This window comes from Polypterus senegalus, chromosome 7 (genome assembly GCF_016835505.1).
Source record: "Polypterus senegalus isolate Bchr_013 chromosome 7, ASM1683550v1, whole genome shotgun sequence".
Classification (NCBI taxonomy): domain Eukaryota; kingdom Metazoa; phylum Chordata; class Cladistia; order Polypteriformes; family Polypteridae; genus Polypterus; species Polypterus senegalus.
Window position 1 is genome coordinate 18596097 of NC_053160.1, and position 21589 is coordinate 18617685.

General features: G+C 34.9%; 1 protein-coding gene across 1 annotated transcript in view; it reads left to right on the top strand.

Annotated features, from left to right (window-relative positions):
- melk (maternal embryonic leucine zipper kinase) overlaps window positions 1–21589 on the top strand; it is a 53129-nt gene that overhangs the window by 15769 nt on the left and 15771 nt on the right. Inside the window, exons 6-13 of the mRNA XM_039758289.1 lie at window positions 2436–2504; window positions 6870–6962; window positions 8527–8625; window positions 10918–10986; window positions 12652–12750; window positions 13301–13387; window positions 13889–14014; window positions 21251–21385. Of these exons, the coding sequence (XP_039614223.1) occupies window positions 2436–2504; window positions 6870–6962; window positions 8527–8625; window positions 10918–10986; window positions 12652–12750; window positions 13301–13387; window positions 13889–14014; window positions 21251–21385 (777 nt within the window). The remainder of the gene's footprint in view (window positions 1–2435; window positions 2505–6869; window positions 6963–8526; window positions 8626–10917; window positions 10987–12651; window positions 12751–13300; window positions 13388–13888; window positions 14015–21250; window positions 21386–21589) is intronic.

Sequence of the window (21589 nt, forward strand, 5' to 3'; positions counted from 1 at the left end):
ATTCCATCTTTGAAGTCAAAATGCTTTCATCTAGAATGCTAAATTCAAACTCGAAGACTGTCAGACCTGGTAATGCGTTACACCAATAAATGTAAATGTACAGCTAGACACTTGAAAACTGTACATTTTAAATAGAGATCTGAAATAATGAGTTTAAGTGCTAAAACTGAAGACATGCATGAATTGTAGGTTGAGAATTTTATTTTGCTAAAAGTAAGCTTTGGTTTTGGGTATGAGTCAAAGCTTTTGGAAATGTTCTGGAATCATCTTAAAATCGATTCACTCTAAAATCTATTAATTGGTAAAGTGGTGTATGTAGGGGAGACCAGAAATAGAAAAGATGATGAGACTTAACACCTGGATATACTTTATATTTCTTAATGATGAGGAACCGGAGTTCATTTTACTAAGAGCTAGCAGTATAATCTTAAAATCCTATGATTTTACAGTTTAAAATTAATTTGACCACATTCTGAAAATGTTTGTCTTGTTTTTTTTTTGTTTTTTTTTAAATTGGAGCCAGGTATGTAATCGATTGCTTTTACTGAGTTGCATAAAAAGTACCTTTCTGGAATTTGGATTACAAAAATTGTTGGTTTTCTTTCATCTGTGCCTTCTCAAGGAACTTTTGCAGTACAGCAGTTTACATACTGTATAAGGGAACAAGTTCGCTAGATTACTTTCATATTGTTGTACTTTAAGTCATTTGTGAGCGCTGAACTGCCAACAGTAGAGAAGCCTTTGTATAAATCATCTTGTGGTTGTACAGTGGATGCAGAAAGTATTCATTTTTGGCTCAATAACCTCTAATGACAAAGTTAAAACATTTTCAGAAAGGTTTGTAAATGTATTAAAAATGAAAAACTAAAATCTCTCATTCACATAAGGATCATTTTTTTAGTAAGAAAACTGACAATCCATAGATGTTTTGGAGGCTGGCCCGGACACGGACATGCAGACATGTTCATGTCGCCCAACACACATTTATTTAAGTGCTCCATATTTACAAGTAGTGCTCACAAACCCCACAAGTCCCCAAAGTCCTGGCCACAACACCAATGCCTTGCTTCTTCAGGCCGCCACTTTCTCTCCTCCAGAGCTCCGTCCTACTCCACTCCTGACTCTTGTCCTTGTCTGAAGGGAGGCGGCCCCTTTTATAATAACATTTATTTATATAGCACATTTTCATACAAACAGTAGCTCAAAGTGCTTTACATAATAAAAAATTGAAAAATAAAAGACACAATTAGAAAATAAAATAAGTCAACGTTAATTAAATTAGAATAAAAATAAGGTCCAATGGCCAGGGTGGACAGAAAAAAACAAAAAAAAACTCCAGACGGCTGGAGAAAAAAATAAAATCTGTAGGGATTCCAGACCATTAGACAACCCAGTCCCCTCTTTATAAGCACCCGGATGTGCTCCAGGTGTGTTCCGGCAACCTCCCACCAACACGCCTCAGTGTGACGGAAGTGCCTAAAGCATCCCTGGAAGCACTCCGGGTGTCCCTGCTCTTCTTCCACCCCCTGCTGAGGTCCAGGGTCTCCAAGGCATTGGGGTGCCCCCTGGTGGTGACCACGGGCCCCTACAGGGTGGAGCTTCAAAGCTGTGTACTCGTGGCCCCCAAAGGTACCAGGGTGGTCGCCCTCACATGGTTTGGGAAAGGCGCAAGCCCTCCTTCGGTCCTCCTGGACGTCTCGGTTGGGTCGCAACCCCAGCCATCTCTGACAATGTTTTTTTTTTTTTTTGTTTTTTTTTTCTTATGCGCTAAATGTTATCTGAATATCAGTGTATCTTAAGTTTATGTAGTCTGTATCTACAAGCCTATCAACCTGTATCATGAAGTAGACTGACTCCCCTTTCTGCTAATTCTTGCCCCATAATCATGCCCTGCATGTAATTGACTAAGCGTCTCTCAGTGCTTCACCACCTAACAGCTAATATGTGTTGAGTGTACTGGTGTAAAACGGCTGCTGTCGCATCATTCAGGTGGATGGTGCACATCAGTGGTGGTTCCCAACTCACTACGTATAGAGCTTTCAGTAGTGAGAAAAGCACCCTACAAATGTAAAGAATTAATAATTTTTATTAGCCACTATGATCTACAGCCCATCTACATAATTAACTTTTTTTCTTATTTAGCTTTCTAAAGTAAAGTACCAAATATGCAAATTCCATCTTCTAATTTGATCATAAGGCTCTAGAGGCATGAAGGGTGCACCACCATATTGCTATATTTTGAAAAATTTAATTAAAAGCATACTTATGCCTTGTTCTGCATCTCCAGTGATCTTTTCATATAAAATAATAGTATCAAATAGAAATGTCTGATACAATTTAAATATTTTCTATGGCTCTTATATATCTTGTTAATTCTGACTTGCAATTCTTCAGTACAGAAGTTTTATCTGTTTTTTCTGCATCATTGTTCTTAGGAAAACCTGCTAATCGATGAAGAACATAATCTTAAACTAATTGATTTTGGTCTTTGTGCAAAACCAAAGGTATGTTTGTTATTTCTTTTCACTGTTTCTTAAAGTTGTCACTTATGGCCTGTTTAAATTCTCAAAATTTCTTTTAATGACAAATTATACATCGCACATGTACAAATGTGTTTTTTTTTTTTTTGGTTTTTTTTTAATGGAAAAGCTCTTGTTGGTTTTATCTCAACAACATCAAGATTTCTGGTCAATTTACTATACTGTACTGAGTCAATGGTTAGTATTTATAATGCATTTTAAGCTGCAAAAATAAAATTTAAAGACCTTCCAACCCATTTATTCATTATGAAACCTTAACATAATTTAATTTATACTGCAGTATTGTCTATACAGTGGTGTGAAAAACTATTTGCCCCCTTCCTGATTTCTTATTCTTTTGCATGTTTGTCACACAAAATGTTCCTGATCATCAAACACATTTAACCATTAGTCAAATATAACACAAGTAAACACAAAATGCAGTTTTTAAATGATGGTTTTTATTATTTAGGGAGAAAAAATCCAAACCTACATGGCCCTGTGTGAAAAAGTAATTGCCCCCTGAACCTAATAACTGGTTGGGCCACCCTTAGCAGCAATAACTGCAATCAAGCGTTTGCTTGCGCTCTGGAGGAATTTTGGCCCACTCATCTTTGCAGAATTGTTGTAATTCAGCTTTATTTGAGGGTTTTCTAGCATGAACCGCCTTTTTAAGGTCATGCCATAGCATCTCAATTGGATTCAGGTCAGGACTTTGACTAGGCCACTCCAAAGTCTTCATTTTGTTTTTCTTCAGTCATTCAGAGGTGGATTTGCTGGTGTGTTTTGGGTCATTGTCCTGTTGCAGCACCCAAGATCGCTTCAGCTTGAGTTGACGAACAGATGGCCGGACATTCTCCTTCAGGATTTTTTGGTAGACAGTAGAATTCATGGTTCCATCCATCACAGCAAGCCTTCCAGGTCCTGAAGCAGCAAAACAACCCCAGACCCTCACACTACCACCACCATATTTTACTGTTGGTATGATGTTCTTTTTCTGAAATGCTGTGTTCCTTTTACGCCAAATGTAACGGGACATTTGCCTTCCAAAAAGTTCAACTTTTGTCTCATCAGTCCACAAGGTATTTTCCCAAAAGTCTTGGCAATCATTGAGATGTTTCTTAGCAAAATTGAGACGAGCCCAATGTTCTTTTTGCTTAACAGTGGTTTGCGTCTTGGAAATCTGCCATGCAGGCCGTTTTTGCCCAGTCTCTTTCTTAAGGTGGAACCTGGGAAGGTTCACCAATGTTCCATGTTTTTGCCATTTGTGGATAATGGCTCTCACTGTGGTTCACTGGAGTCCCAAAGCTTTAGAAATGGCTTTAAAACCTTTACCAGACTGATAGATCTCAATTACTTCTGTTCTCATTTGTTCCTGAATTTCTTTGGATCTTGGCATGATGTCTAGCTTTTGAGGTGCTTTTGGTCTACTTCTCTGTTTTCAGGCAGCTCCTATTTAAGTGATTTCTTGATTGAAACAGGTGTGGCAGTAATCAGGCCTGGGGGTGGCTACGGAAATTGAACTCCGGTGTAATACACCACAGTTAGGTTATTTTTGAACAAGGGGGCAATTACTTTTTCACACAGGGCCATGTAGGTTTGGATTTTTTTTTCTCCCTAAATAATAAAAACCATCATTTAAAAACTGCATTTTGTGTTTACTTGTGTTATATTTGACTAATGATTAAATGTGTTTGATGATCAGAAACATTTTGTGTGACAAACATGCAAAAGAATAAGAAATCAGGAAGGGGGCAAATAGTTTTTCACACCACTGTAGCTTCCTTGAGTAATTCTGAAAAGTATTTTGGTAAGCCATGTTTCAGAACAAAATGTGCATTTTTCAGTCTTTTTTTAGTGTCTTCTCTGCATATTGTCTTCACATGTGAAATTCAATAGAGATCTACTTCACATTGTACTATGTTGTTTCCCTTTAATTCTGTATGTAGATTTATAACAGGAAGGACAGGCTCTCTCCAATCACCTCAGGCACCATTGTGCAATACAGTGTGGTCATCTTATGCTGGGTTTATTACTCCACTAACTCCCTTAACCATAATTAGGCAGCATTTTGGTGGGAGGGTAAGATTAAAGATGTTGTAGCGGGGCTACGTAATAGTAGGTATTTTTGTGTCTAAAATGCATCATAGCAGGAATTCAAAGTTTGTTTTTGTTTTCTGGCTCACTATTAATCTTGACAGGAAGAGTAGTTAAGGCAGTGAAGAGGGATAAACACTTGAAAATGATTTATTTCAACCAAAACAATATGAAAAGTTGGGGTGAACTCTATAATAAATAAGTAAAGCCATCTTATACATTAGTAGGACAGTTGCTTAATTCTTTTAAAGACACTAATAAATCTGGCAGCCTGCTTTTGCAATTGACCCCTTAACCAGAAATTCTGAATGGATAAGTAGAATGTTGCTTTTGATGACAGTCAGAACATTTCTTTACTTCATCCCTGGATCTGGCATAGTGGTCCAGAAGCTCTTAAAATTCTCTAAATGGGACACAAGGGACAGAACAAGTCATTCCTATCTATTTTTTTTGTTTATTTTTTTTTCTCTTCATTTTATGTGTCCAACATTTTCCTGAAGTTTTTCTGGTAGTACGAACAACTTTTCGTATTTACGAGTACAGTTTACTCAACAGTGCCACCTGTTGGCTCAGTGCAAGTGAAACATGCAGGTTGCAGACAAAATAACCCAGAGCTTAGCATTATTTAACAAAGCAATGCTGCATGCTGCTTCTATCAACCGTAATATAAAAAGAAGTTTTGTGCACTTTTACAGGGGTGTGTTGGAAGAGGCCTGATTGAAAGTGGAAGTGTGGCATAGCACAATGGAAATCAAAAGGTTGTTTAACTCCTGCTTTGTTGGCTTTTCATTATAATTTAGGCACTACGAAGTGTCCACCTTAAACTAAGAGTACAAGTCAGGCATGACTGTATTCATGGTTACTACTCAGAGAGACTTACTGCAATTCTGGAATCCAATAAAACCAAAGAACAAATTCTGTACTCGCAAGATCAGAGACATTGATAGAAGAATAGTGTGGATGATGGCTGAGACAGCTCGCAATAACAGGGTCACAATTTAACGCCACCCATCCCAGTGGGCATTATGAGTAATTTTGGGATTGTGTGTGCTCAGGAACTGTCTAGTCCATAACAAGAACAGAACTACAGTTTTGCCAGATGTAAGTTCTGATTTCATTTTCCCATGAAACTATGGTCTATGAGTTTCACAAGTTAGCATCAATTACAATGCTTGTCCAGGAACAACAGTGAAAAAGAAATAATGACTATATTATTTGGCAATATAAATGTATTAAAGGCTCTTTCCTTTCAAGAAGTATTAGCATAAAATTACTGAATGATGCATTAAAGAAAATAGGAGTTAATTTTATATTCTTATTAATGCCAGGCCACATTTGCAAATACACACTGTTAAATCAAGGCATGGAAATTAGTTTTATTTAAATTCTCAGTGATTTTTAAATTAAACTAATTTCAAGGCCTTGATTTTTATTTTATTCTTTTCTGTGGTGGAGGTTATGAGAAATCGGAACCATTATCCAAAGGTATGGTCACAAGGCTAAATCTTTTTATTTGTTTGTTTATTTTAATGTGAAACATAAGAAATCATCTGTCTCTACAGACATGCTTCGGCATGTTGGGTTAAACAAAGCCATCTCAATTTGGTGATGACAGATTTATTGAAATATTCATTTCCTAACAATAATTGATTAAATCCACAGTTGCAAGCTGAAGTGAAAGCTATTTACAATTCAAGAAGCAGGGAAATCTTTGCATAGTCAGAAATAATGTCATTAAATTTAAGATTTTTGGATAATAGCAAATTATTAATAAATGAAGAAGTAATCACTTCATGGGTAACTTTGATACACTTGAGAGAGGAAAACAAAGAATGCTTTCATGAAAATGGGTAGAGAGAGGTGCTTATCTAGTGAAACTTTTACCAGTTCAGTGCCTGCCAGGTTAAATAAGATTTTCTGGGAGAAACTAAAATCCAGCAACAAAAAATTGTAACAAATATATATGTTGCTTAGAAATATGCATTGTAATAATACAAGACTGCATAGCCGATTGTTAAAAAGACAAACTTTTAACAGTTTTTTTTTTTTTGTTACTGTATATAAATACTCTTTTTTCTCCAGTGTGTGTAATCACAATCTTGTAATGAAAGAAGATTTTACCTGTTTGCCAAACGCTGGTTTAAATATCTCAAGTTTTACTTCACTTTCTGTAGCACAATGAGTTTTCTACATCTGTCGTGAGTGAAATGTTTTTTATTGTGTGAAATTTAGCCTTTGTTATTTCTTCTGTAGGGTGGTTTAGACTATCATCTAATGACTTGCTGTGGAAGCCCAGCCTATGCTGCTCCAGAACTTATTCAGGGAAGGGCCTACATTGGATCTGAGGTAAAAACTGAACAACCTTATTGTATTAAACATGAAAAAAAATCTGTTTTTAATTTGGTTTGACTATATTGTTGACTGAAATAATCTACAGTTCTTTTGAGGTATCCATTTTAAATTAAACTTGGGGCAGAAAGCAGACTGTTAAAAAGCATGTGTTTTGATTTAATATAAATTATTAATTAAATGAAAGTAGAAATATTTGGTAGCTTTATTAATCCAGTATTCTTGAAGGTTGGCACAGTGTCATCAAAGTGTTTATAAGTTGTACATCTGATTTACTATGTCTGGGTGTGAAATATAAATATTATAAATTATGTAATATCCTTTAAGTACATTTCTCTAAGTGCACAAGAAGTTAAATTTTGTAGCACAAGGGGAAAATATGTTTACATACAGTCTCTATAATTAAAGATACCCTTTATCTGATATCTTATATTTAAAGAAGGCGATTGGTTTAATCCAAGTATCTACAGGTCGAGTAATCTTAATGTGCATCACGGAGAAATTATCCAATTATTAAGGGAAAGATTGAGTATCACATGTCAAGAAAAGGTGTTTTAGCAAACAACATTGGTTTAGATAGGGAGGTTGTGCATCACTTATTGTTATAATTCTATGAGAAAGCAACAAAAGCATATGATAGGTGTAATGTATATGATAAATTATTTATCTTGATTTTTAAAAAGCTTTTGACAGGTACCATATGGGAGGTTAGTGATAAAACTAAATGAGGTGAGATTTCAGGGCTCTCTGTAGATGGGTACAAAACTGGAATACAGGGTTATGGTGAAACAAATGTTTTCAGAATTAGGTGATATTAAAAGTGGCGTCCCTCAGGGATCAGGGCAAGGTCTGCTACTCTTTTAAAATGCATACATGATCCGAATAGCAAGTTGTTCAAGTCAGCTTGATACTAAACCAGGTGAAAGGGCAGGTAATGTAAAATCACCTGAATCATTATAGAGTTACTCAGACAACAATCAAGCTGTGTAGTTGAAAATTAATGTAAGTAAATGTAAACACACAGGCTGTGCAGTATCTCAGGTGAGAATAAATTCAGATGAAACACTGGTTGTTGTAAAGTGTGGAATCATCTAGGCCAATTTGGGAAGCAGAGAAGAAGGTAAATCACTTTTTCTTCTGGAAGTTAATTGGGTTGTTCTCATTCTCTTCAATGAAGATGTCATGACATTGTATCACTAGTTTACAGCTAGGGCTGAGCCACAAATATGCATTCCATATATTTTACATTTTAAACCAATGTTACTAATTGATTTGATTTCCATATGTTTTATACAGTGCTTTTCTGCTTTAAATGTCCATGCTGGTAGTTGTTGGTGTGATATTTGCATAAGCGTTCCATGTCAGTCTTAGTTTTTCTGTTGATTTTCAACCTTACCTTGAGGTATAAGCTCCTTTTGCAAAGTGATATCTTTGCTTATTCTTTTGTGATCACAACAGAAAATGCCTAATACAGAGGGTCTTAAGGTTAATATGTTAATCTTGCACTTAGGGAAGTTCTGAAGAGTACATTTATGTTTATTATTTTTAATTTTTTTTTTAGGCTGATGTGTGGAGCATGGGAGTCTTGCTGTATGCTCTGCTTTGTGGATTTCTTCCTTTTGATGATGATAATGTTATGGTTCTATATAGAAAAATTACTGTAAGTTGAAAGCATTTAATTTTTGCTGAATGCATGCGTTGCTATTTTATTTTTCAACAAAAGATATTTTTTGTCTTTTTTATGTATTTATGTATTTTGATGTTGACTGCACTTCCCTGGTTTTTATTGATTGTTAGAAATTTTGGTGGGATCCATAGACCAAAGCTTCCATGGATATGAATGTTCTGCAAACTAGGGCGAACACAATTTATTATAATTATTTTTATTATTATTCCCAAAATTACCTCCATTAACGGAGTTCATTCTATACATTTATGTTATACAAATGTCTTGGCCAGGAAGAGAACCAGCAGTCCTGTGGTTAAAAGGCATTGCCTTAGCCAACAAAGCATGTATTATTTTTTATCATTCCATGAAAATATTAGTTTTCTTTTCACTATAATGACAAATCAAATATATGAATTTTAATTTGGACATTAACAGATTTTTTAAAAGGCTTTAGTCTTGAAAGCCAACAAAAATTAGAGTATATAGAAAGACTGATGTTATTAAAGCTCCTTATGAGGCACTTCATTGAGTAGCTTTGAATATTTTTCATATTGTGGCCAGGGCCTGCCAGGGTAAAATTTATAAAAATTGGTAGACCTTTATGATCTTGTAGGTTACTTTGGACAAGGGTTTCAACTAAACATACATATATATTTTGATTTTTATCCAGGAGGTTAATCTTAGACTACTGTATGTTGCAGCACATATGCACAAATGTTCTTTTTTTGAATTTTGGATGCATCAGTTAAGACCTATGCAGTAAATGTTAACTGCTTGGGCTACACAGAAACACTGCTGGGCTACACAGCTTTTAAGTTATAAATCATAAACTAGAAACTTCTGCACCACAAAAATATCAGAAAACATTGTATTGAGTGGTGAATTTGTACATCTTGGAAAGCCCAGCTTTCTTTATGTGTTTTCTTTTTAATATATTTTTATTCATCAGTGAAAGACGTTTCTTTGCTATTTATATAAATTTAATTTCAAATGTATTTTGAAATTACATAGTTGTGTTCATTGTATATCTTTTGATGCAGTCAATGGATAGATGGATCGCCTGACACTTGCATTTTCATAAGATGATCTTTATCCTTTTTCTGGTCTTACTAAAGGAAGCACTGCCAATTTATAACAAGCAAATAAAAGACAAATATAAGAGAAATGTTCTGCTGGCCAATGGCATTCGTCAAAGGGCTCACTCATATACACACCCATTCTTGCACAGGGCCATTTCAGAAATGCCAGTTACCTTAAAATGTAAGTGTGTGTGATTTGGGAGATAAAAACAGGTACCCAGGGTTGTGCTGGAGGAGAGAAGCAGACAAACATGAGGAGAACTTGCAAACTCAACACAGTGACTGGATACAGGATTAGAGTCCATTGTGTGATGGATGATTTGGTGAACTGGAGCAAGGAGTTTTTTTTTTACAGCTTAATGTTACAAAAATTAAAGCACTTATTGCTTTTAGAGAAGCAATTCCCGTCTATAAGAAACATTCATTAAAGATAAGTATTGACTTCTGAAAGTTATAAATATCCTGAGGCAATCGGACTTAAAACTGATACTGTATAAGAAACATAATGCTTTTTGTCAACCTAATTTTCTGGTGGCTTGGTTTGGAAATCTTAATGTTGGCAACAAAATAGGATGAGACAAATTAGTAAGCAAGTACCAAAAATAGAGCATATTCTCTCAAACACAACATGCCCATTATTTTCACAATTCCCATTATTGCCAGCAGGTCGCAGATTCTGTTTTAGAGGATGAGCAGCCAATACAAAAACTTCTTTACTCCAACTGCTATTAATGTACTAAATAAATTTGAATTTAATAAACATTCGCAGGCTTAATTTATGGTCTGAACAGTTCTCATTCTTGTCAATCGATGGTGAAGTCTTAATGTTTTTAAAATTTTTGTATGTTTATAAATACTATGATCACTGCTATATTCTTAGAAAGTTAGCTTTAATGGTTGAGATGTTGTCAGCTGTGTTTTTAATATGATCTCTTGATCTCTCTGTAAAAAACACTGCTGACAAACCAGATTGCCACCTTGGTGCAATAAATTTGATTTGAAGATCCTAGGTCTATGAGGTAGTAGTTGCTAAATACTATGAAGCTGTGCCACCATTAATGTAACTTTGTGTTTTGAGAATTGAGACCATTTATTTTAGCAGGCTTTCTGCTGCCTGGGATATGGTCGTGGGCATCATGTTCACACGCTTGTAGCATCTTCAGGACATTGTTCTTGTTTTAAACTTTATATTTTTTTTCCTCAGAGAGGTAAATATGAGATTCCCTGTTGGCTTTCTCCTGGCTGTGTTACTCTTCTGGATCAAATGATGCAGGTAACTTTAGAATATAAATTGGAAACACTGTGTTTGGGGACTGACTCTGCACTTTTATTTTGCTTTTAGTTTTATGCAGTGATTAAGGGTTAATTTTAATGTTTTGGCTATTTTGTAGACTGTTTAGGTAAGTATGTAAGTTTTCACTTTGAATCATGGTTTATCTTAAGAAGGTAAATTAAAGATTTAAGCATTGTATATGTTCTTCACTAAGTTCAGCTAATGTCAGTTGTTAAATGAATAATTTCTATTCTTTCAGTAGGCAAGTAGTACTAGGGTGTTTTACCGTGTTAGCCATTATGGATGTAGAGAAAAGCCAAGCAAAATGACCTTTTATTGGCTGACTAAAAAGATTACAATATGTAGGCCAGTAGAAAGCCTTAGAAGGGGCAAATGAAATAGTGATCATATGCCACTGCATTCATCCTCTTTGAATATACTTAAAAATGCTTGAATTCTAGATAAGAAAGGTTGTGTCACAAGGGGAAAAACATTTCATGAAAACAAACCTAAATTTGCATAACTTGTTGTTTTCCTGTTATCCACTATATAAGCTTGATTATTCAGGTGAATGGACAGATTTAATTTAACAACTATAAAATTAATAGCCTTTAGCCAGAAATTGTTATTGTAACAAACACATACGTGTAACCCAGTTTACACTGCAGTAAAGAAACTCCTACTGCAGCTAAGAAATATTTCTGTTCTGAACAACATTGGGTAACTTGTCTTTTAAGAATTCATTATGTTGAGGTCTACTTCCAGCTCCACGCTCATAACCACAATAAATATTCAAGTTATTTTTATTGCTTGTGGTGATGTACTCTATAGCTATTTCTAAACTGAGTTAGTACTTTATCATGGCATGGTAAGTATGGAATGTATTCTCCATATAACTGTTGGGATATTTTAACATGCCGTGGTGATTCATGTTCATTTTAACATGTAACTGTTAGAAATTAAACTTGTTTAATTTGCAGTTATAAAACGTCTCCACCCCCAAAAACAACTTAGTATGGGTAAATATTATTGTTCATATTATTGAAAGTAATTTCACCTTAAAGTCAAGTATTGTATTTGTTTACATAAAGTAAAGCAAACACCAAGGTTAAATTGTTTGGATGTAAATTTTGAAGAAATGGTTTTGTACAAATTTGCATAATTTTACACTTTTCCCTATTTTATCAAATTAATTTATACCTGTAAACGGGCACTGATTGCAAAATGCAAGCATGACATTTAAAACAAGATTCAAATGAATTTATAAGTTGTTAAGATATGTTTTAAATCCAAACGTGCTATGTCTCATCCATGGTAATAGGTTCACGTGAGGCCTGCCACACTGTTTACTTTTGAATATTCTAGTTGTCAGTGCTGATTCCCAAGTCTCATTTATTTTGCTGCTGGTGGCAGTCTGAAACCATTAATATCCTTGTACTGACTGCATGTTGCAGAAAATGAAGCATTGATTCTGAAATATAGTACTCTTATTGGGTCATAAGACAGATTATAAAAGTATCATTACAATTTATACTAAATAAAAGATAAAGATGAATTTTACTACTTGCCTTTTTTCATTTTAAATGTAAATGATATGTAAATTTGGGGGTAAAATGCATCTCTTTAAAATACTGCTTAACATTCATTTTCTGTAAATTCCACTAGGTGGACCCAAAGAAGCGTATTACTGTGAGGCAGCTTCTAAACCATCCATGGTTAATTCAGGGAGGCATTGGTCCAGTTGAGTGGCACAGCAAATATCCCGTAGGTTTTTGTGTCTACATTAATATTACCTTTTTTTTTTTTTTTTAACGGAAAATAGGTTTATGTTAACTTTCCCCCAATCTCACTGAAGCATTAATGTGCTGGACTGTATTTTTTTTTAATATATATAATTTCTGATTATTGCCCTGTTAAATAGCACTGTCTGCTTTTCAAGAGAATTTAATATAGTATTCATATGGCTTAATCTGGTTTTGGTTTTAACTTTCTTCAGATTCACATTTGGAACTATCTGAAGCTGTATGGTAAAACATTTAATACATTTTTCATGTTACAAGCAAAATATTTACCAGAGACTATGTCCTGTGTTATACAAATGGAAGCATCACATATCACAATCCTCAGATCAACTGTACTTACTAGTCGGTTAACTGTAAATAAGCACACTGTAATTACAAGATTATTGTTTAAATATTTGTCTACTGTACAAATAAGATTTTTTAAAATCAAGAATTTAAATAAAACTTAAAGGAAGAGCGGTGTAGTAGGCAATCCTGGTTTTAACATTTCATTATGTTCCCTTTTTGAAAAGCTGAGATATATCGATGATGACTGCATTACAGAAATGGCGGTATGTTATAAGAAATCAAAAACGAACATGCTCAACATGATTTCTGAGGTAAAGACTTCTGATTTTCTAAAATTCTACAGTTTATGTGATATCATTTTTACATTTTTGTTATTATACTTTAATTCTGTATATGGAAACTGTTTAACTATTAACAGATGCAATCAAGTATAGGATGATACATATGCCATTTACTATAATTGTAAAACAAACATAAGATCAAGAAAAACAATGAAATATCACCTTCAAATTGATACAACTGTTTTTTGTTTTTTTTTAGCTAATTAACTCTTATTCGCAGCTTGCATACATTTGTCTATACGTCTGTCCAATTCTATTTGCAAATCATGCTCAGTTCAAATCAGGGCTCTAAAGAGTCCAGGAAAATCCTGGCAAAAAAGCCATCAAGCAGATAAACACAGCCTGAAAAAGAACCAGGGCTTAGTGTTGTAATATAATGTAACATTAGATGATAAGTTTCTTACTGAAATATGTTTTAAATGTTGCTGAAATTTTTGTAGCTCAGAAATACCTGCTGTTTTATTATTCTAGTGGAGATATGATCAAACAACAGCCACTTACCTGCTGCTATTGGCCAAGAAAAAACGAGGAAAGCCTGTACGGTTGGCTGCTTTCTTTTATGGCGATTCATTGTTCAAAGCTACTAATGAATTAAAGGTTTGTAAAATGTATTGTGGTTTATACGTATTACCTAGTTTAATTTTATTTTTTTTTTGTGTTGTGTATGACAGCAATATAGGTTAACAATTAATTTTGCATACTAATAATAAATATGTGTAAATTTCCCTATTTTATCACACTGATTCAAACTAATTTTCCAGTGCTTAACCACACAATGCTTGACACCTTTAACTAAATACTGCTGCATGCAATATTGGAAACCTTTTACTTTATGCACCAAATAGCCACAATATTAAAACTAATCGGGGGTATAGGGAATAATATTGTATTACAAGTGAACAGTCAGTTCTTGAAGGTGATGTGTTGGAAGCATGAACAATGGGCAAGCATAAGTATATGAGCAACTCTGGCAAAGGACAAATTGTAACAGTTAGATGGTTGGGACAGAGCATCTTCAAAATGGCAGGTCTTGTGGGTTGTTCAATCACACAGAACAACAACTATAACACAGATTGCTGAAAAACTTCATGCTAGCCATGAGAGAAAGGTGTTGGAACGCAGAGTGCATCACAGCATGCTGCGCGTGGGGCTGCGTAGCTGTGCCATAGTGCCTATGCTGAGCCCCATCCACTGCAGAAAGTGCCTAAAATGTGCATGTGAGCATCATAACAAGACCATTGAGCAAGTGTAGAAGGTGGCTTGGTGTGATGAATCATATTTTCTTTTAGATCATATGGATGGCGAGGTATGTGTGCATCATTTACTGAGGGTGGGGGGGAGATGACGGGATGATGCATTATGGGAAGACGGCAAGCATAACATAGGAAGTGTGATGCTCACTGCAGTGTTCTGCTGGGAAACCTTGGCCCCTAGCATTCATGGTGTTACTTTGACAAATACCACATACCTAAAGTTTGTCGCAGACTATGTACTCCCTTAATGGCAATGGTACCCTGATGGAAGTGTCCTCTTTTAGTCAGATAATGTCCCCTGCCATTATCTCCAAAAATTGTTCAGGAATGGTTTGAGGAACATGACAAAGATTTTAAGGTGTTCTCTTGGCCTCCAAATTTTCCAGAACAGAATCAGATTAAGCATCTGTCAGATGTGTTAGATAAACAAGTCTGAACTATAAAGGCCCCACCTCACAATTTAAATGAATTAACAGATTTGTTGCTAATGTCTTGGTGCCAGATACCACAGTACATCTTTGGAGGTTTTGTGGAGTCTATTCCTCAACGTGTTAGAGCTGCTTTGGTGGCATGAGAAGGATCTACACAATATTAGGCAGGTGGCATTAATGTTGGGCCTAATCATTGTATTTCTGCTAAACTCTTATTTTTTTTTCTTGTGCTTTTCTGTGTTTTTTTCTTTTTAAATAAAACATATACCTGTACTCTTTCAGATTTTTTTTTTATCATTACTACTTGAGATTTTATAAGCTATGAAGGTGAATTCCTAAAATAACTGCACAAAGCAATCTTTAATGCAGTGTCATTCAATTGGCTTGCTAATTTGGCATTTTTAGCACATATTCACTTTAATTATCTTGTCTTTTTAGCTTGTTGGCCTTGCTTTATACATGTTACCTCAATAACATATTAATTTACTGCCTGTATTTTTCAGTTATTTTTCTGTTGTACAGTTACACCTTCGCATGTATAGGTTTCATTTATAAAAAATACAGTACTGTAATGAAAATGTAGTTGAAATAACAACAAAATCATCAGTATAGACCAAATGTCCGCTTTGGGAAAAGGAAGAGTCAGAATAACATGTTTACAAATTTAACTTGAAATTAAAATGGGCATGCTCATCGTATCACTATGTCCATTCACTTTTTTTTTATGCGCAATATTTCTTCATCACATTCATAGATGACAGTGTCTAGTGATGCATATGAAAATATATAAATAATATACAGTATATGTCTGTTTTTGTATATATGAAATATATACACCATTTGAAAAGAAAAAAAAGTAAGACTATAATTTTGTATTTAAAATTTTGCTGTATCAGTGTAGATTATTGAGTACCATAGAAATCATTTATGTGCAGAATATCATCAATGGCAAAGGGAAGATCCTGAGATTTGTGCAGCTAAGCTTGAAATTAAAATATGTGCTCTTATTTTATTGCATCGTCCATACACCGGTCCATCTGTTAGTCTGTACATGCCATATTTCTGTGTTGAACACAAGAAAGAGTTTAGCTGAGCTTTAAATTCCTTTATATTTTTATATTAGTTTCTCACGATACACATACACAGCGAATAAAAAATATCATCACATATATACAATGTGAATATTACAGAATAACTTCACATGTCAACACAACAAAGATCCAAATCACACAGACAACACAACCAAGATGTCTTGTAAAAAGGAGTAGCCAAGTATTTCCCTTTCATAGCCTAGACCACAGTTCCATAAAATCATCACTCATTTTAATTTTTTCTTTCCCTGATGGTAGAGTCATGGCCTGTAATATTTATCATTTTGCAGAATGTTATAGATCTGTGGATGTAGGTTTTCAGTTATATGCTATTTCTTGGAGCATAATGTTTTTCTGTGTGCGTGTATGTGAGAATGTGCTAGGATGCCCACTCTTAGTAAGACTAGCAAATACTTAAATGTTCCCTATAAGTAAATACAGTTGTCTTTATCATTTATAGAATGATGGACTAAAGAGCGTTCAGAAACCTCATTAGACTGATCATCAACAACCACTGTTTTTCCGACTTCTTAACAGATATTTTTTTTGTCTATGACATAGGGTTACCAGAAACCTGATTGCTAAAGTTTCGGCAATTCAGACATGAATAAAGTGCACATGGCAGACTTTAATTTTAGGGGCTTTGCATACATTTTGGTTGCACCATGTAGAAATTAAAACACTTTTCCACATGAATCCCCCCCCATCCCTATTTCAGGACACTGTGATGTTTAGGACATGGCAATGTTAATTATATTAAGTCATATTTAGTCCTTTGTAGCATATCCTTTGCATGCAATGACTGCTTCAAATCTCTGATTTATAGATTTCACCAGGTTGTGAGGATCTTCTCTGGTGATGTTCTGCCAAACCTCTACTGCAGCCATCTTCGTCTACTGTTTGTTTTATTTTCGGCACATGGAAGTCCTACTCAATTGGATTTAAATCCGATGACTGGCTTGGCCATTCAAGAAGTTTCCATGTTTTAGCTTTGAGAAATTCCTGTATTGCCTGAGCAGTATGTTTGATATCATGATCTTGATGTTGGATGAAGCATTGCCCAGTGCGTTTCAAGGCATTTACTGGAGCTTGAGCAGATATGATGTTTCTGTACACCTCAGAATTCATTGTATGTCTGCCATCATTCGATCAATCCTCAATGAGGTGAAGTGTGCCACTACCATGTTTAAGAGATGAAGTGGTCTGCTTTGGATTTTGGGCAGTTCCTTGGGCAGTTCCTTACACTCTCTACACTTTGTTTCATCTTTTGTCTTGTCTCTCCACAAGAAATGTTCCAGAATTCTGCAGTCTCTTTTAGGTACTTTTTCACAAACTGTAATCTGGCCATCCTGCTTTTGTGGCTAACTAGTGGTTTGCATCTTGCAGTCTCTGACACTTACACATCTGCCTCCTGAAGACTGTTTCTGATCTGACAGACAGGCCTTTGATGGTTTTTATTTACCATAATGAGGATTCTTCTGTCATTAGCAGTGGATCTTCCTAGGCCTACCAATCCTTTGCAATTACAGAGCTCACCAGTGTATTCTTTCTTCTTAAATATATTCCAGACGGTTGAGTTAGGTAATCCTAAGGTTTTACTGATGTCTCCAATGGTTTTATTCCTGTTTGTCCGCCTCATAATGGGTTCTTTGACTTTTATTGACACAGGTTTTGTACTCATGTCAACCAATATCTATACTAATAAAAGGCAAAGCCCTCACTCACTCACTCACTGACTCATCACTAATTCTCCAACTTGCCGTGTAGGTAGAAGGCTGAAATTTGGCAGGCTTATTCCTTACAGCTTACTTACAAAAGTTGGGCAGGTTTCATTTCGAAATTCTACGCATAAGGGTCATAACTGGAAGCTATTTTTCCCCATATAATGTAATGGAGTCTTGAGTTGGAGATGGCCGTGGGGCGGAGTTTCGTGTGACATCATCACGCCTCCTACGTAAGTACGTAGAGAACAAGGAAGAACTCCAAGCACAAAACGCCATTTCACAATTGAGAAGGCAGAAAAACATTATGAAGCAAATGATGCATATGCGGAAACAAAGCACGGCGTGAACCGTAAGTTTATATTAAATTAAGTTCATAGACAGGCTGCCACTAGCGTTTGTAATTTAGTGCCTGCCCATATAAGGCCGTCCATCAGCGGCAATCCAATACAAACACTGCCGGTAAATGTTCACGGGTGAAGGACTGTGCTTATGCAGAGGAAGATGAGATGGTCAGGGTGGTGTTTGGCACAAACTCATTGAAACTGTGAGAGAAACTTTTAAGTGCCGGGTCTTAGCTGACATTACACGAGATGGCACCAGTACAGCTGGGAACCTTCGATGCAAGAACACCAAGCGGCTCACGTGAACTGATGCAATGCGCAGACAAAAAGCAACAGTTCCAAAGAGTGCTGAACAAAAACCGAATTACACAATTGAGAAGGCAGCAAAAAAATATGAAGCGTCTTATACATACAATCATATTCATAAGTGCAGCTACTGCGAAACAAAGCACCGGTGGAAAAAGTGAATGTCCTGCTAAAGGAAGACAGTGTAAAAAAACCCGTGCATGCAGTTTGTCACATCACAGATAAAAAGGAAGACGAGCTGTTTATTGATGCAGTAAGGAACTAATCGATGAATGAAACCTCTTATCTTTACAACGATTGACAAACACGGAATGTAACTTGAACACATCCTACAAATACGAGCCTGATTGAAAGAAATAATGATAATCAAATCCTTGATGACAGCAACATTCAATAACACTCACAAAACAATTACTGTATATTGACAATCATGTTACGTTATTTTTAAAATGTTCCCTTTTCTTTTCATAACTTCTACTTCTCCACTGCGACACGGGTATATATATATAAATGTATATATATACCCGATCTACAATACATACTTTAGCATAGACAAGCCACACGCTGTGGCTAATTGTAGAGTCTTCGCCTCTAACGCCGACATTCGAGGTTCGATTCCCGAGAGGGATGTACTGACTGTATGCGCTACCGATTCATTTTACCTTCGCATCTCCTTGGTTTGGGACGTATGAAAAATATTAGGTTAACGCAGAATCATGTTACGCTATTTTTAAAATTTTCCCTTTCTTAGCACAAGCACAGCTGAGAAGCTTCGATGCATGTACTCCATAACGCGTTAAAAATAACGATTTAATCACACTTTCAATTCCAAGCAAACGGAACTTTTGTCAATGCATGATTTCCTGGTACATCCATTACACTGATGCACACATCACAGCTACAAAAATGTTAGAGTCGGAATAAAGCGCGTTCCTACGACTGATCATTTCGACTACCGAAAGCCTTGATAAAAGCATGGTTTTGTGCACACTGAAAAGCAAGCAAAATTAGATGCATTACAGAAAGCGGACTTTGTGGCTCTTACTGGGGATCATTGGACTTCCGTGACCGTTAGTAATTCTAAATACATCTAATTACAAAATGTTCAATGATCACACTGTTTTAGCCTAATGTACAAAATAATTTTGGCTAATGTTACTCAGAGTTTAAAGAGTAAGCTGGTCAAATTACCTTTTATGTTTCTGACTTATTTTTTTAAGAAGAAAACTGCACTTTATGTTGAAATTTTGGTTATTATTATTTAAAGACAATACTATTCTGAAAATGTACTTAAACTACCACTTTATTTTTAAGTCTGCCCAATTTTAACCAGGGATGATATTTTTGTTTCTGTTTTGAATTCAAATGCAGTTTAAAAGCTTTTTTTCAGAAATTAAAACAGCTTCAGTTTACAATATTCATGTCCATGTCTATTATTTGATTCTGTCGCCCACTAAAACCGCTTTTAAATTAAAAAAAAAAACATTTGCGATTTGGGGCAAATTTACGTGTGCGATTACATACGATTAATCAAGATTAATTCTTACACAGCCTCTAATTAATTGGATTAATTTTTTTAATCGAGTCCCACCCCTAATATATATATATATATATATATATATAGATATATATATGTAGATTTGTATATATATGTGTATATATGTAGATATGTATATGTTGTATATACAGTATGTATATATGTGTGTGTGTATATATACAGTATGTGTATATATGTATGTGTATATATATATATATATATATATGTGTGTGTGTGTGTGTGTGTATATATATATATATATATATATATATATATATATATATATATATATATATATATATATATATATATATATATATATATATATATATATATATATATGCCAGCAACACTCATGACAATGACAAAACAATTACATTGTCAATCATGTTACGTTATTATTAAAATGTTTCCTTTTCTTTTTACTTCTCCGCTGCCAATCGCAGGTATTTTGCTATATATATAATATAAATAGATAGATATGACAACAACACTCATATCAATGACAAAACAATTACATTAACAATCATCTTACGTTATTTTTAAAATGTTTGCTTTTCTTTTTCATAACTTCTTTAACACACTACTTCTCCGCTGCGAAGCGCGGGTATTCTGCTAGTCAATTATAGACTCTAAAAGGTAGAAGCAAGCTTAGGTATCTTATGCCTGCACTGATGAAGCAATAAAACACACCTGAGTAGTCACAAACACCTGTGACAAAAATTTTCCCAAACATTATTGTGCCCTCCAATGAGGGGGGGGGGCTACGTGTAAAAAGTGTTGTAATTTGTACCTGATGGAGCAGAGAGGTAAATCAAGGAAAAAACATGTCTTTGTCCCAAACATTATGGAAGGCAGCATTGTCTGATCAACATCTAGTCAAGTAAATATGATTGGCAGCCTTTGACTCTAAATATCATTTTAACTGATATGGAAGCAGTGAATGTGTGAAAAAGTAAACTTATGGTTTTAATTTAAACAGTTAGTTTGGGTCACCACCATGTATTTTTACTATCTTAGAAGTTATTTTATGTTTAACTCCTGTTTTTTGCATTATCATTCGTGTATTTGAAAATTATTTATTGTGCTCTTATAATACATAATTGGCCGTAATATTTGGTTGGAGCTTATATAACTTTGTTTTTGTTAGTCCAAGAAAAACCTGAACTTTGAAGAACCAGAGAGTACTGAGATACCACTTGTGCTTTGTTCCATGGATTTTCTTGATGAATGTGCTTTTATTGAAGACCCAACATTTGTTCCCTTATCGCCAAGAAAAAACCAGGTATCTGAATGCCTCTGTTACAGTTATTTTCTTTTATTTGAAGGAACATTTTCTAGTTCATGCTAGTTAAGCATAGCATACTAGTATGGAATCAAACACTACATCACCACAAATCCTAATCATCTAATTAAACAAAATTTGGAGTTCTGTACCACCATTAATTCCCTTCAATACCAAAACGTCTGGACTACAAATAAAGTGCTA